Below are 16,951 nucleotides of genomic sequence, written 5' to 3'. Positions count from 1 at the left end.
ACATTACTTTTTCTACAAAAGTTTTTATTNCAATAAGCCTCTCAAGTTTCACTTTGTTTCTCCATACTGTTAGCCAAAGCAAAGTAGCAGAGGACATAATATAGCCCTTTCAATAATGCTAAACAATCCGGAAGTTATCCCGAAATTCCTATACCAAGTAATGTATAATCTTATATATTGTTTAGATGTAAATGAAGTGGTGATTCTAATTAAAAGAGGGCCAGAGATAATATATAACATAAATTTGAGGCAATTTTATAATTATAACCCTTTTCTAGATCTTATTCCCCTCCATTTGGTTAACAGTTAACAAAGTAGTTAAGTTTTGAAGATTAAAGTGTTACGGACGGAGTTGACAATATGAATGTATACTTTTTTCTTGGAATATATGTACATTGGCCGGCCACACGACTCTTTCCATAGCAACCTTGTTTTAGTTGTAGAGTGAAATTGACAACAAATTTGGCTTTTCTCCGCATTTCCAATCCCACTTGCAAAGCATTAAGATTAGTACTGGAGAAAAAATGTTAGAACTTACAGAAAAGAAAAAAGTTACCAGTTTCAAAATGCTTCCCAAAATTCCTGTTGTAGATTTATCAAAGGAAGACTTGAAGCCTGGAAGTGGTTCTTGGCTTTTAGCATGCAATCAAGTTTGTCATGCACTTGAAGAGTATGGCTGCTTTGTGGCAGTGTACAATAAATTTTCTGTTATGCTAAAAATTAGAACTCAATCTACCAAAAGAAACATCAAACACATTCCAAAGAATCTAAATCACACACCAAAGGAGCAAGAACACACAATCAAGAACACCAAGGATTTTACCATGGTTCACTTATTTCAAAATTGAGAATAAGCCACATCCACGTTGAGCTCCAAGAACTTTTGGGGCTCACTGCACTAAGAGATTAGAAGTTTACAAATTACAAGAACAAATCAACTCCAACCCTTTACACACTCAATCAATCCCTAAATTCTAACTGTAACCTTTAATCACAAGAGAAATACAACCTAGATTCTCTACCCTTGAAGGAAGCTTCACCTTCAACTCAAGATTACAGAAATCTAAAACTAATTACAAGAAAATTAGACTCAATTAGAAACCCTTGTAGAGTATTATTTTTTATCGTAAAGAGAGAGCTGGAGAAAAGATATAAATCTGGAATTTTTGATGTCTTTTATAGCTTTGACTTTCTTGGACAAATGGCAGCCATTAGATTTCTTTAACGAGCAAATGCCAAGATTAAAACTTCTACTTCCTCAAACGTCACTGTTTTAAGCTTTCTTTAACAATCTCCACCTTGAAACTCAAAACTCACCAACTTCAAAACCTTATTAGTGCAGCTAACCCATCCAAGTTCTCTTCATAGCTCAATTGCTGCTCTAATTTACAAATACCATATTCAAGCAATGCTTGAACTTGGCAGTTGTCACCACCTTTGTCCCATATCTGCTAGATTATCCTCTGTTGCTATCTTCTTCAGATTTATCATTCCCCGCGCCACTAAATCCTTGACAAAATGAAACCTCACGTCCATGTGCTTGGTCCTCTCATGGTAGACTGAATTTTTACTTAGATATATTGCACTCTAACTGTCATAAAATACCATCACTGCCCCATCTATCAATTTCACCTCCGTTAGAAGTCCTTGTAGCCACAATTCTTCCTTGAATACTTCTGCCACTGCCACATATTCAGCTTCTGTCGAAATAGGAAGTAGTTGACTTCCTTGAATCCTAGTCACCTACAAAATCAGAGTCTACAAAACCCACAAGATCAAGTGACTCACATCTTTTGGAATATTCTAAACCAACATGAGTTGTGCAATTTATATATTTTAGCAACCATTTTAGGGCAGACCAATGTCCTAACCCTGGGTTAGACATGAACCTACAGAGTAATGAGATGGAAAAAGTAAGGTCAGATCTTGTACTTATCATAGCATACATGACTGATCCTCTTACATTAGCATAGGGAACATTTTCCATTTTTAACAAATCAGAATCAGATCTAGGATATTGAGACTTACTTAGGATAAAATGACTAGCTAAAGGCAGATTTGCACTCTTAGACTGAGCCATACCAAATTTAGAAACCAGTTTTTGCAAATAAGCACTTTAATGTATTTTTAGCTCATTACACTTTCTGTTTCTGGTTATAACTATCCCTAAAATCCTTTTAGCACACCCTAAGTCCTTCATATCAAATGCAGAATTGAGTTTTTTCTGTAATTCATCTATTTTAGACTTAGACTTGCTAATTAGAAGCATATCATCCACACAAAAANAAGTAAGGTCAGATCTTGTACTTATCATAGCATACATGACTGATCCTCTTACATTAGCATAGGGAACATTTTCCATTTTTAACAAATCAGAATCAGATTTAGGATATTGAGACTTACTTAGGATAAAATGACTGGCTAAAGGCAGATTTGCACTCTGAGACTGAGCCATACCAAATTTAGAAACTAGTTTTTGCAAACAAGCACTTTAATGTATTTTTAGCTCATTACACTTTCTATTTCTGGTTATAACTATCCCTAAAATCCTTTTAGCACACCCTAAGTCCTTCATATCAAACGCAGAATTGAGTTTTTTCTCTAATTCATCTGTTTTAGACTTAGACTTGCTAATTAGAAGCATATCATCCACATAAAAAAGAAGATACAAAGGCATGTTATCATTCAAGGCATAATAGAAACAATTATCATATTAACTCCTATTAAAACCAATACTCATGATAAAAGCATCAAATCTTTTGTACTATTGCCTAGGGGACTGTTTTAAACCATATATAAGGACTTGTGTAGCAAACATACATGATTTGGAAGTCTTTTATCTACAAAACCAACAGGCTGCCTCATGTAGAATTTTTCTTCTAAATTTCCATGTAAAAACGCAGTTTTAACATCAAGTTATTCTAGTTCTAAATCATGGCATGCAAAAACAAACACATAAGTCTTATGGTCTGATATTTCACAACGAGAGAAAAGATATCATTAAAATCTATTCCTTCCCTTTGTGTGTAGCCTTTGGCTACCAATCTTGCCTTATATCTAGGAGGATCAGAGAGAGATATGCCTTCTTTTACCTTGAATAACCATTAGTTTTTGGTCTTTGGGATTTGGAACCAATGATTGGGTTCCATTTATCTTTAGGGAGTGCATTTCCTCCTCCATTGTAGTCTGCCATTTGCTTCTGTCCTTGGATTTGATTGCCTCTTCATAGGTGACAGGTTCTTCCCTTTGCAATTCAGCCCCAGCCACCAAGGCTGTATATATAAGCTCAACATAAGAGAACTTCGCTGGTGGCTTGATCTCTCTTCTAGTTCTGTCTCGGGCCAATTGGTATTGGGCTAGTGAATCATGTTGAGAAACCTCAGGATTTTCAACATGTTGTCATGATTCAGATCTAGTGCGACGATTTCAGTTCCTGGATCTTCCTGTTCAGGTTGGGTTATTAGAGGCTCCACTCAATTTGAATATTCTCGGGTGGTTCTTGACTTATACGGTTACTGCTTGAGGTACCTGCGCCATTATCAACAGATTTGCAAGGAAAAAGATTCTCATTGAATATTACATCCCTACTAATTATAATCCTCACTTCAGGTGCACTCCTCTCCCATAACCTATACCCCTTGGTTTCCTATTGATAACCTAGAAACACACACCTCAATGATCTTGAGTCTAATTTTCCATTAGTGGTGTGAGCATATATTGCACATCCAAAAGCCCTTAAGTGACCCAAGTTGGGTTTTCTATTTAATCACTTTTCTTTAGGGCACATAAATTCTATGGCACTTGAGGGACTCCTATTGACTAAGTATGCAACAGTGTTTAAGGCTTCCCCCCAAAAGATTTTAGGTACGCCAGATGTAAACAACAAACATCTAACCTTTTCTAATAAGGTTCTATTCATCCTCTCAGTAACTCCATTTTGCTGAGGAGTTTTCCTAACTGTTCTGTGTCTCAGAATACCCTGGTCACTATAGTAGTTATCAAACTCTAAATTGTAGAATTCTAACCCATTATCAGTCCTAAAGGCTTTGACCTTTTAGTCAATTTGGTTCTCTAACAATAGTTTCCAACTCTAAAACCTGCCTAAAGCCTCATCCTTAGTCCTAAGCAAGTAAACCCACAATTTCCTACTGTAGTCATCAACTATAGAAAGGAAATAACTACTGCCCCCATGTGATGTTATCCTTTCAAGCCCCCACAAATCAACATGCAAGTAATCTACACAATTTTTAGCAAGGTGAGATCCCTTTTGGAAACTCAATTTATGTTGCTTACCCACTACACATGTTTAATAGAAGTTAAGAGTTTCAATGGAGTCCTTACCAAACAACCCCTATTTGTTTAGGATGTCTATGCCCATCTAACTCATGTGGCCCATCCTAGGGTGCCACTTCTCTGTAACAGTCAGGTTAATAGAAAACAAAGCAGTATTATAACATTTAGAATCATGGTTCCCACATAAAATATATAGTCCATTTCTTTTCACTCCACTGAGGACTATGTTGTTATTCCTATAGACATTTAGGCACCCATTCTCAGCTTTAAAACAACACCCATACTCATCTAGTGTTCTTAGAGAGATCAAATTCCTCTTTAAGTCTAGAATGTATCTAACCTTAGTCAATTTAATGTTTTTTTCCATTTTCAAGCCTTAAGGTTATACTACCAATTCCCTGGACTTTGTAGGAATTATTGTTTCCCATAAACACAGTTTCTAGTTCATTAGCCTCAAAGTCTTGGAACCAGTTTTTATTAGGACTCATGTGGAATGAGCATCCTGAACCTAGTACCCATTCATTTACATTATCTGATTTAGAGACAGTAAGGGCCTCTAACTCTTCGATATTGGTTTTAGTTGCTCTCTGTATTTCCTTGCTTCTGTTTCTTAATCCAGGCAAAACAAATTTTCTTTAAGTGTCTTGTTTTATTACAAAAGAAACACTTTCTAGTCTCCACTTTTGCTTTATGATTTTTTTTACCCTTCTTTTTATTCCTATGACCATTTTCAAACTGTGTGTTACTACCCAACATGCTTGACTCCCTTTTTCCCTCACAAATAGATTGTTACCACTCCTTTTTTGCACTCTAAGTTCTAGTTCCCTAGCATTTAATCCTGAGATTATTAAATCTACAATAGGGACAGTTCCAGTGTATTGAAATGCATTTTTTACAACCTAATATTCCTCAGTTAGCGAATTTAACAGTATCATGGCTAAACTGGAATCTCCAAGTTCTTGATCTATACCCTTAAACACTAGGGTCATTTCCAAGAACTCATCAAGATTCTCATCAATTGTCCTAGAACTATCCATCTTGTAAACAAATAAAACACCTTTAAGATATTCAAGATTAGGTGCTGATTGCAAAGCATAAAGAGATTCAAGCTTACCCTAGAGTGTGATAGGTGTTTCAAAGCCATCTACCTTCCTAAAGACGCTATCGAAGAGATTCATGATGATGAGGTTATAAGCTTCCTCATCCACCTCAGCTTTCTTCTTTAATTTTTCCTCTGTCCACTTTGTTGTGTCCTTCTCCAGTGCAATTACTACCTTATTGTGAGATAGCAATGCCTTCATTTTCTTCTTCCAGCTATTAAAATCGATCTTTCCATCATATTGGGTGATCTCAACACGTATGTTAGTCATTCTAAAGACTCAGTATTTGATTTAGGATTTTACTGAGAGAAACCCTAGAAATTGAAAACAATTTCTAACCCCTTTCAAGAGATTGAGACGTTGATTTTAGGAATTTCTAACCCTAGGTTGCAATTGAGACACAATCAAGAACATCAAGGATTTTACCATGGTTCACTTATTCCAAAATTGGGAATAAGCTACATCCACGTTGAGCTCCAAGAACTTTTAGGGCTCATAGCACTAAGAGATTAGAAGTTTACAGATTACAAGAACAAATCAACTCCAAATCTTAACACACTCAATCAATCCCCAAATTCTAACTATAACCTTTAATCACAAGAGAAATCACAACCTAGATTCTCTACCCTTGAAGGAAGCTCGACCTTCAACTAAAGATTATAGAAATCTAAAACTAATTACAAGAAAATTAGACTCAATCAGAAACCCTTGTAGAGTATTATTTTTATAATAAAGAGAAAGCTGGAGAAAAGATGCAAATCTAGAATTTTTGACATCTTTTATAGCTTTGACTTTCTCGGACAAATGGAAGCTGTTAGATTTCTTTAACAAGCAAAGGCCAAGATTCAAATTTAATTCCTCAAACGCAATTGTTTTGAGCTTCATTTAACATTTTCTTTAGGATCTTGCAACAGAGTCTTTGAATCAACCAAAGAGTTGTTTGATCTTCCTTTAGAAATCAAAATACTAAACGATAACAAGAAGCCTTATCGAGGCTATATCGGGAAAAGCCCTCATTTTCCTCTTCATGAAGCTATGCGAATAGATAATGTAACCACTTTTGAAGAAACCCAAAAGCTTACAAAACTCATGTGGCCCAACGAAAACGATCCTTTCAGGTAAGCTTTTAATATACACTTCATTAGATTAATTTGTACCGTAAGTTCATATATCTAAATTTGAATATATAAATTTTTAATGGACCCTCTTAACCTGATCCAACAAATAAAGGTTTGTGATTAGTGAACCATTAGTAATAGGAGTCTTGCTCAAGATTAGGGTTACCAATGTGCATTTTTAAAGGGTGAATTTTTGTTTGTTGGCTTTTTTTTGGTGACGGTTGTCTTGTATATGGTTTGGAGATGGTCTTGTGTAGACTTTTGTTTTTGTCCTAACTCAGGGTTTGTCTTGTGGTAAGATGTGCATTGGGAGATAGTGTCATGTATAACTCTTTTGTCTTGTTTTTGAACCTCCCAGGGGCTTGTCCTATGGTAGGTTGGTCGCCTTTCGAGACCTCTTTGTATATTCTCTTTCTTATTCTATTTAAAGCTTAATTACCCAAAAAAATAAAAGTTTGTGATTATTAATCACAAATAGGAATAAAATAGACAAATGGATTCTAATACCATAAATTAATAAATGACATTGCACAAATTGCAAAAGATCTTTAAAAAACTCAAGAAAGCTTAGATCACCAGGAAACGATCCTAATTTCATAATTCTTTCCACTTGTTTGTCTAACATTTTTTTGTCTTCTTTGATCAGCGAAATTGTCCACTCATACTCAAAGTTAGTGGAAGAGTTGAATGAGCTGGTAATACGAATGGTTTTTGAATGCTATGGTGTTGAGGAGTACTGCAATTCCCATATTAAATCAACAAGTTACCATCTTAGATTATTGAAATATGAAGAGCCTAGGTGTACTTGTTGAATATTTTTGTCAAACTTATGTTGTTTGTGTGCATAGCTGTTGTGTGTGTGCACACTGAAGTTGGACATATGCATGCTGCATTTCATCTCGCATTTTACTTCGTGTGTGCACACACTCTTGTTTTGTGCTAACATCGCATGTTTTACTCACTTTGCACAAGTTGCGTTTTTTACTTAATAGCTAAGATATTTTCTTTGCATCTTTTATGCTGTCATTTGGACCATTTACAAGTGTCCCAATATCCTTTAGTGGTCCAGGGAAAACCAAACTTTTTCGCGTTTTGATTGTGGTCCCAAAAGGTAGATGGAATCTTTTCCATTTTTAGACCAACATATGTCAGCCCTTGTCTGCTGACTTGGCAAGAATTGGGGAGCACGAAATTGGCCTTTATCATTATTGCTCATTTGTAAAGCCAACCTTTGATATTCTATTTGTTTGTACTCTAATTCTTTTTGCACATGTGATGTCTTTCTTATATTATCTTGCCCATCAAGATTTATCTCTTTCATGGTTTTTGTGTAAGTTTTCTCTTTATAGTTGTCTGCCTCTCCTCTTATGGCCCTGAAAAGTTGGTGAGTTTTTGTTTGTGGTCACAACAAAAGATGAAAGAGATTGTCTGCCACTTGTCTTAAAGAGATTGGTCAAGCAAGGATTATTTAAACCCATCTTCTTCTTCCTTGCATCTTCGAACCTGGTTTTTTCATTGTTTAGTTCTCTGAAATTTTAGAAAGCATTTCAATCAAGTTCCCTTTGTTCATTCTTTGATGATCATATCTTAGCTTGTTGAGGAGTATTTATTTGGAACATAGTTCCTTTATTGTGAGCTAAAAGGAAATTCATCTCCTTCCTTGTTTGTTTTCTTTTTGAACTTGGATATTATTTTGTTTGTGCTCTGAAATTTTCAGAGAGTTTATTCCTTGCTAGGTTTCATGTATGCTTTAATGCTTAAATCATTTTGTTCATCTTTGTTTATTGTTTATTGCTGCTGGAACTTGCATGGTTCCTACACTAAGAGCTTGAAAAGCATTCAAGCCGTGGAAGCTGGAGGTGTTCTTCGGCGAGTGAAGCTTGGGTGGAGCTCAAGCGTTGTCCGGGAGTGTTTCTGGTGTGCAGTGATCCTAGAAGCGATGAAGCAATTGAGATTCAGAGGGTGGTGTTTAGTGTAACGTAGTACAGGGAATCTCTTTGTTGTAGCTAAAATTAACTCTAAGTGATATCTTATAATGTTTTTTGTTATAGTGGATTAGCTTCGATCTGAACGAGGTCCCATGAATGTAGGCTAAGAGTGGTTTTAGCCAAACCATGTATATGCTTGTGTGCTTTATCTTCACTGCTTGTGTTTGTTGATTCATGCTTAATTTGATAACCATTAATTAACTTGGTAAAATTTTCTGCTTCACTTTAAAAATGGGTATCTAATGTTGAATAGAGTTCATCAACTCTAACAGTATTGTAGTCAACTGGTTCTTCCTCCTCACGAAGATATAACTTTCACCAGCATATTACATCAAAACCATGTTAAGGGTTTGGAGATAAAATCAAAAAATGGCGAGTGGATCGGTTGTGAGCCCCACCCTTCATCCTTTATTGTGATGGCCGGCGATGCATTCACGGTGAGACTTAATCCGCTGCTTAAATTTGAAGTAAAAATATATAATTTACAAACTCATATATAACAACTGAGAAAATTTGTATTTATTTATTTATTTTTTATCAAGTTAATGTTTAAGGGATGATTTTTTATTGAAACAGGTGTGGAGCAATGACAGAATACGGTCGTGTACTTATCGGGTAATCATGGGTGGAAATGAAGACATATATTCAATTGGGTTGTTTACTTTCCACGTTGGGACAATAAATATTCCTGAAAAGTTAGTGGATGATGAACATCCCTTACAGTATAAGCCATTTAATCATCTAGATTATGTTAATTACTATTATTCAAACAAGGGTTCAAAACCAAACCAGTGTCATTACAAAGCCTACAGTGGTACCACCNTAATCGTTATCCTTAAATAACAGAGAAACTAATTAAGGAGAACTAAATTGTTTCATGATATCTGCAAATCTCCTTTCGAAAGTGCTGTCTTTAAATTAAAAAAACAACAAATCAATACAATCCCATCCAATTCCAGTATTTTCAGAAGAACTATGATCCAATACAATTAAACGAAAACAATTTTTTTTTTTTTTTTTTGGTTTTTCACTTTGAGATCAAGTCTCATGTTTCTTTGTCTCTTGAGCAACAAGAAGCAAAACCCAAACCTCAAATTTATTAAACGAAAACCCAAACCTCAAATTTATTAAATGAAACTATAATATCAGATGCTCTGAAAAAGTACCTTCACCGGATACAATTGATTGTAAAACTATGCGAGCGGAAGAGAATCGAGAGACAGTTGATTCAAAGTCAGATTCAACCAAAGAATTGAGAGGCATAATTTTTTTGCTCTTCTTTATCCCTAATCCCTAAATCGAGATATTGAATGCTCTTGCTCCCAATCGCATTTTTTTTCTTCATTTTTTTTGAAGTGTAAAATATCAGAAAAGTTTTTATATTATCCTAAAATTTTTATTTAAGTCTCGATTTCGGTTTTGGTTCTCTGTTCCACCCTTGTAGGAATTAGAATAATTAGATTCAAAATATTTAAGTTGATAAATTTATAATAAAATTTTATGGGATGAATGTGTTATAGTGTGGGCACATCCTATGAGGATGGATGGGTTCTTCAATCTCAGCTAGAGAGAAGGTGTGTCGGTGGTCTAAATCAATGACCGATTAATTAAATTGGTGAGCTGGAATTGGAACTTTGTCCAATTTTGTCTATGCAATTCTATATTAGTTGGCATTGGTTTACTTAATTTGAATTTTGAAAGCTTCATTCATTCACTACACATACTAATTAGTTAAGGAATGATTTTACAGTTGAAAAGGGATTAGCAATGATGTTAATTTAGTAATATTAAAAAGTCTGATAATCATTAATTAAATTAAATTTCTTTCAAAAAAAAAAAAAAAATCTAATATTCCTCTCCAAAACTTGGAAAAGTATGTTCTGATTATAGTCTCATAAAATTAATTGGAAATTTTGTTACTTTCAAAATGTTCCAGATTTTCCCTATTTTTACACAAAAATCCTTCATCCTATTTACACTACCCCATTATATTCTAGATTTTTTCTTTAGTGAAATAGCACATGTACATCTGCCATTCTCATATACTTTCTTGCAATTACCAACTACCAAATACTAACTGTGGTATTAACTTAATTATAAGAGCAATGTCCTNGGTAACTAGGCTCCAGCCTCCAAGTGGGGCAAATTTTACTTGCATTGTTAGGCACACTTACCTGCTCTGATTGATATTAGCATCATGCCTTCGGATATGGGGAGACCCGCGCATCTCACTTAGCATGATTTTGATATGTTTTTTTTTTTTTAAAAAATGTTTTCAAAATTTTAAGCAAAGTTTTTATTTAATTTTTAAGGGGACATAAGAATAATCTGTGCCTTCCTATGAGGTTTTACATCATTAAGAGAGTTTTAGTGATAATAAAGCATATTTGACGAGAGGTTTGCACTAATTATATACAATAATGCTACGAACATCGATGTTTTGCATCGAAATGTTAAACCGAACGACGTGTCACCTGAGTCAGATGAGTCAAGTAGCACGTTAAGAAATATTTCGCAAATCAACGGGAGTGCACCTATAAGAACGTCTGTCCATAGTTTAAATAAAAAAAAAATTGATAACAAAAATCATGGACGCCCGTCCATATATTATGGACGGACGTCCCTACTTAATGGATGATTGGATGTCCCTACTAGATGGATGCCCGTCCATTGTTTAAATTAAAAAAAAAAAAAAGTAATGGATGGACATCCCTCTTAGATGGACACCAGTCCATTAAATAGGGAGACGTTGACTGGCCAATAATGGACTTTCAAGTTTTTGCCTAAAGACCCGGTTTTCGACCATTGAATTCACAAGCACCTGTTTCACAAGTTAAGGTGTCAACTTGAGCTAGAGTCTCATGAGACTGCTCATTATCAACAATTGATTTCTCAACATAGGTTACAGGACTGTGATCTTTCCATCAATTATCTCATTCTTTTGGCCAAAGTTTGTGGAACCTTCCATGGCAAGTTCCTCAGCAATGAAGGCTTGCTCAATCTCTTCACCATCTCTTTCAGCAACTTGCACACAGGATTCTGAGGGGCTCTAGTGTCCCTTCTCATCAAAAGTCTCCAAATGTGAAACTAGACTTTGCTCTACAACATAATCTCCTCTTTCCCGCAATGTTCTCAATATAAGTGTCTTAAGGAAGTTCTTCTCTTGAACTGCATACATCGATGCAGTCAAGGGGTCCGTCATCTGCAATAAAAAATAAAGTAAAGAAACAGGTGTCATGGAAGTTTCCACAGACTTTGGCTAGAAGAATGAGATTACTTTTGTTTTTTTGTTTTTAATTCAAATAATGGACAAACGTTCATCTAATAGAGACGCTCGTCCATAATATATGGATGGACGTCCATGATTTTTTTTTTTTTTTTTAATTTAAACTATAAACGGACTTCCTTATAGGTGGACTCCTGTCCATAATAAATAAACTTCCATCCATATAATATGGATTTACTATAGACGAGAGTCCATTTCAAATGAACGACCGTCCAATAAAAAATATTTCTTAACGTACTATATGGCTCATCTGACTTAGGTGATACGTCATTCAGTTTAACATTTCAGTGCAAAACGTCGGTGTCCGTAGCATTATTGAATTACATAATCTTGAGGGAGTTTATAATGCTGTATCATCTCTTAATTCTCCTCATTTAAAGACGAAACGGTGCGTACAGGCTGTTTCTGTTCTCCTTCTCGAGTCTTGACAGAATTCTGAATAGAGAAATTATCAGCTCCAAGCTCGCAAGCCACACTCGTAGAGACTGTGCAGGGCACTAACCAAGGTGAGACCACTAAACCTCGTTCAATATAACCCTCAGTTTGGTTGCTAGTAGACCCAGCTAACTATCTCGATGAAAATTTGATTTTAATGCATTGGGTTGTACTGCATGTGAAGTGTTCGATGAAATGTCGAGCTGAAATGAGTGATTGAATATATTTCAAAAGAACTTGTATTGGTGGTCAAATTTTGCTTTGTATTTTTTTTTTTTTTTTAAATAAAATATAACATAGCATACAAAAATTGGGCTTCAAGAGAATATTAATAAGTTTGTCAAATCACTGTCTTTTGCTTGATGCCTGAGTGGTTGAATTATCATATCAACTTATGGGTTAACTTCAATGGGTTGGAATTTTTTGGTAATATTGAATGTAATAATTTTCTTTTTTTAGAACCTAAGTCATATTGAATATGAAACTTATAACTCGAAAAACAAGGTTGCCATTACTGGATAGTAATGTTGTTATCTCGTGAAGTACATACAGATTTAATGTTATTTTACTTTTAATTGTGTTATTAACTAGCTTCTGTTCATCAAAGCTGTCGGGATTATATTGGTCGGGGCAGAGCTGCATTTTGTAGGTGCTGCCATGGCGGCAACAAAGCCTCGGTTAAGTAGCTTCTCTCGCAACCTATCAGCTGTACCATCTTCGCAAACACCAGGAGTCAAGTGTGGTCCTAATGGCACTATGTTTGTCTCATCTGGAATACTTGATCTTGACAGTAATCATCTACATTTGTTCCCCTTCACTTTTGCCTATTGGTTTTCCAATGTGATCTAGAATGATGGGTCATGGGTTTTATTTGTTTGTTTCTGATGTTTAGAGATACTAGGTGGTGGGTTCCCACTGGGAAGTTTAGTGATGGTGATGGAAGATGCTGAAGCACCTCACCACATGCTTTTGTTGAGGAATTTCATGTCTCAGGGACTTGTTCACAATCAACCTCTTTTTTATGCCAGTCCAGCAAAGGACCCCAGAGCATTTTTGGGTACTTTGCCTAGTCCATCCACTTCCAAAGATGAAAAACCTCGTGGTAGTGTTCCAGAACAGGTGTCCCTCTTCTTCAATTCCCTTGTCTTTGCTGTTTGTCTATTAGTTTTTGGGAACATGAAGAATTTGAATGTTGTTTCATCAAGTTGCAGGAGAAGGGCTTGAGAATTGCTTGGCAGTATAAGAAGTATATGCCTGAAAATCAGCCAAACTTTGATAGTCAGAGCGGTAAGCTTGTCTGTGTTCTTTTCTTTTTATCATAAAGGTCAAGCTGGTATCTGTTTCATAAATACATATATATGTATTGCGAGCAAACCAGATTTTAAATAGTTTGAGCTAATTTGTTCATGCACATGTTAGTGCTAGAAAGATACTTCCAAAGCCAAAGGGTGCTGAGTACTCCAAAACTTAGATACCAAGACATTGTATGATTGCTATTCTCACTTCATATAAGTTCATATTTAGTCCTTCATATATATTTTACATTAAAGTAAATCTGCTTCTTCAGCAAACTAATCCCTCTGTTCTTCCAAATTCCTAGCATTGTGTACTAGCTATTTAGACAGTTGCTGCAGTTTTAAGTTTTAAATAAATAGTGCTTAACAGACCACATTGTAAAGGAATTTACAACTGCTTGTCCCTCAGGCAGGATCTTTGAGAAACATTATCTTGATAAAATCTTACTGCATTTCTGCATTTAGTTGTTACTGGCTGTTAATGTTCTAGATATAATTTGGTGCTATAGACTACATTTAGTTTACTTATGTTAGCAAATCACAACCTTGATGGTAACTCATCTTTTTTAGTGGCGCAGATAACAAGCAAGTGTACTGCAATGACTTTGACTTGCGCAAGCCTCTAGAGAGGCACTATCATAGTGCACAGCGTGTAGATTGTGTTAGCATCCAAGATTCTACAAATTTTATTGCTCTTAAGGACCGTTGTGCCACATTCTTAGCCCAATTTCCAAGGTATGGTTATATGCTTTCAGCTTTCCTGATAAGAAATCATGGGTTTTCTTCTGCAATCATGATACATGCACACATCTATGATTTTAGAACCTTAAGTTTGCTTTTTTGTCTTGACTTCATGAAAGGAGGATTTGGGTGGATGATTATAAAGCATGGATCAGACAGTTCTTTCCAAAAGTTTTGATGATTAGAATTTTATTGAAGAGATTTTACAAGTACATGGAATTTGCAGTTGACAAATTTTTGCCATCTTAATGAATGAAAAATTGAATAAGACATGTTGGAGATATACATAACTTTCCATTAGATTTTACAACCAATATGTTTGAAGCATATTGATCCTGATCTCATTTCAGTACTGCAAGAAGAAAACATCATTGAGATTATATCTGAGATTTTGATGTTCCATATCATTACTGAAGAATCTCAACTATGATGCTAAATGTCAAAGCATGTTTGGGCTAAGAATGTGAAAGCATGTTGGGGCTAAGAATGTCAAAACATGTTTGGGCTTGCTTCCAAATTACATTTTATTTTATCTTTCTTATTGTTTTATTTAGCATGTAAAGCTTTCCAATATGTTGGTGGTTTTATTTAAGCCTATATTCAGAACTTTTGAAACTGATTCACCTGATGCATGAATTTTCTATGATCTCATCATTTTCCTTATTGTGTTCTGCCCTTAAATCTTTTTGCTCGTTACTAACTTTTTTTATTTTTCATCTTCAGAAATGATGCCAACAGTTCATGCACAGGTCGAATTGCCATTCAGTCATTCTGTGCTCCGCAATGTGAACATTCCAACATGGTCAGTGGCATTACATTTTGCTCTGAAGGTCTTAATTGCCTTAAACCACTGGTGTCAGCTTCTTGTTCTATTTACTTTTATTTTTTCTTTAAGTGTCATAAGTTTCTTGTGCTCTTTTTCTGAAAAAAGTCTATTTGAAATTAGTAATTATGAAATGAGAACTGAGTTTATCTCAATAATCTATATGGTTATGTTTCCCTTTTCAAGTTCCTCTTTGTCCATCTTTTTCTTTCTTTCCCCTATATACTTTCTCTCTCTCATTATTCTCCTAGATCTGCCACATCAATTGGTATTTTCTCATTTGCATCTTATCAATTTATAAGCATCTACTGAAATTGATAATTCATTTTACTTCTGTTAATGTCTTACTCTTGCAGGAATGGGACATGCTTTCATTTATTAAATCTATGAAAGGTATGATACGGTCTTCAAATGCAGTGGCCGTGATAACCTTTCCACCGTCTCTTCTTTCACTATCCTCCTCTAAAAGATGGCAGCACTTGGCAGACACATTGCTTTCCGTAGGGGCTATCCCAGGTTTGTTTTCATATTTCTGTTTTACTACTGTGTCAATGACCCTAAATATTTTATCAAATTCTGAGCTGATGCTTCTTTCAGACGAGGACAAGGAATTGGCAAAACTCTTAGCGGGTTACCAGGACATGGTTGGCTTTCTTAATATACACAAAGTAGCCCGCATAAATACACAGGTATCGTCAAAACTGTGATTCCTCTATTCTTATACTTTTCCTTTGCTTAGTTTTCACTCATCAATTAAACCTTTGATCAGGTTCCTGTGATTCTTGATGCGACAACATTCTCAATAAAGTTGCATAAGCGTAGATTCTTGGTTTTAGAATGTATAAATCAAGCCCCGGTCGATGGTTCAAGTGGGAGTTCATATGGCACATCTAGTAGTTGTTCTTCTGGGTCCTCCAAGACTGGGACCCTCGATTTTTAGTAGTCCTACAGAAATTTGTCGCTGATAATTGTTTAGTGCCTCAGAGCCAAATTGAGATCCAATGGCAAGTTTGATGGTGTTGGTTCTTGCCGCTAGAATTCTTCCAGTTTCTTCTTTGTTAACGACCTCGGCCATTGGATCATCAGGAAGCTGTGTCATCAACCCGGGTATAATCTAGAATACAGGAAAAAGTATCGGTTTTTGCTGCAAGATTATTATTTATCTATTTATTTTATGTTAAACTATCTTCCTATATAGATGATTGAAGATGCTTGCATAACAGAACACCGGAAATAGTGTTGAAAACATTGACCTATTGATTGAATGATTGTAGAGGTGTTTCTTATTTGAGTTCTTCGCCAGTGATAATTGAAATACGAAATTAGAGTTTGTAGCTTGAATTTTCATGTTCACTTATCGGTTAAAGATAAAGAAATGAACTGGTGTTGTGCAATATTTCATATTTTACATCATTTTTCAACTCCATTCATGTTTATGTACTGAAAATCATTGCATGTCAGTGAACTTTGGTCTAAGAGTTGCACTGTGAATTAAAGAAGAAATTTAACTGGGAAAATTGCGTTTAACAGATTTAATATTAGTATTGGCTCTCTAACCCCGGTAGCCAAATCTTCTGAGTATGGTTGAAAATTCCAATATGAACCAGAATTGGATTTTGTACATAGCGACTGAATCTATCAAAGTAACCAAATAAAGCCTTTGTCTGTTGGCAAGATATGCTTGGGATATTTCCTGAAAAAGGCTGGCTGTTTTTTTGGATTAAATATAAATCAACACAAATAGTGAAACTTCCTGGAAGCTTAACTTCTCTATAAACAAGATGAGACATATTAGAGGATTAAGACAAAAGGTATTAAAAATGGATATATCCCAAAGCATACGGTAACGGTAAGTAGTATCTACGCGGGGTA

General features: G+C 35.2%; 2 protein-coding genes across 2 annotated transcripts; both read left to right on the top strand.

The window, feature by feature from the left end:
- The first annotated feature begins 524 nt into the window (after positions 1-524).
- On the top strand, positions 525-9,342 carry LOC116107937 (probable 2-oxoglutarate-dependent dioxygenase AOP1.2). Its single transcript, XM_031394212.1, has 8 exons — positions 525-827; positions 1,209-1,270; positions 6,308-6,511; positions 7,158-7,312; positions 7,861-7,895; positions 8,229-8,435; positions 8,772-8,936; positions 9,076-9,342. The coding sequence occupies exons 1-8, from the start codon at positions 525-527 to the stop codon at positions 9,340-9,342; spliced, it is 1,398 nt and encodes a 465-aa protein (XP_031250072.1).
- Positions 9,343-12,525: 3,183 nt separating this feature from the next.
- Positions 12,526-16,336, top strand: LOC116107997 (elongator complex protein 4-like). Its single transcript, XM_031394284.1, has 9 exons — positions 12,526-12,646; positions 12,812-13,010; positions 13,113-13,339; positions 13,432-13,507; positions 14,094-14,250; positions 14,980-15,058; positions 15,436-15,595; positions 15,677-15,768; positions 15,849-16,336. Exons 1-9 carry the CDS (start codon positions 12,629-12,631, stop codon positions 16,017-16,019), a joined length of 1,179 nt encoding a protein of 392 aa, XP_031250144.1. The 5' UTR covers positions 12,526-12,628; the 3' UTR covers positions 16,020-16,336.
- Positions 16,337-16,951: the final 615 nt, after the last annotated feature.

This window comes from Pistacia vera, unplaced genomic scaffold, assembly GCF_008641045.1.
Source record: "Pistacia vera cultivar Batoury unplaced genomic scaffold, PisVer_v2 Contig1171, whole genome shotgun sequence".
NCBI classification, from domain to species: Eukaryota; Viridiplantae; Streptophyta; class Magnoliopsida; order Sapindales; family Anacardiaceae; genus Pistacia; species Pistacia vera.
The sequence above is the reverse complement of the archived record's forward strand: the minus strand, read 5'-3'. Positions and strand labels throughout refer to the sequence as shown.

Excerpts from the sequence above, each read along its gene's own strand:
- LOC116107997 (XM_031394284.1), top strand. Across the intron at positions 15,059-15,435 it reads AATGTGAACATTCCAACATG|GAATGGGACATGCTTTCATT; the intron begins GTCAGTGGCATT and ends TTACTCTTGCAG. Across the intron at positions 15,769-15,848 it reads TAGCCCGCATAAATACACAG|GTTCCTGTGATTCTTGATGC; the intron begins GTATCGTCAAAA and ends ACCTTTGATCAG.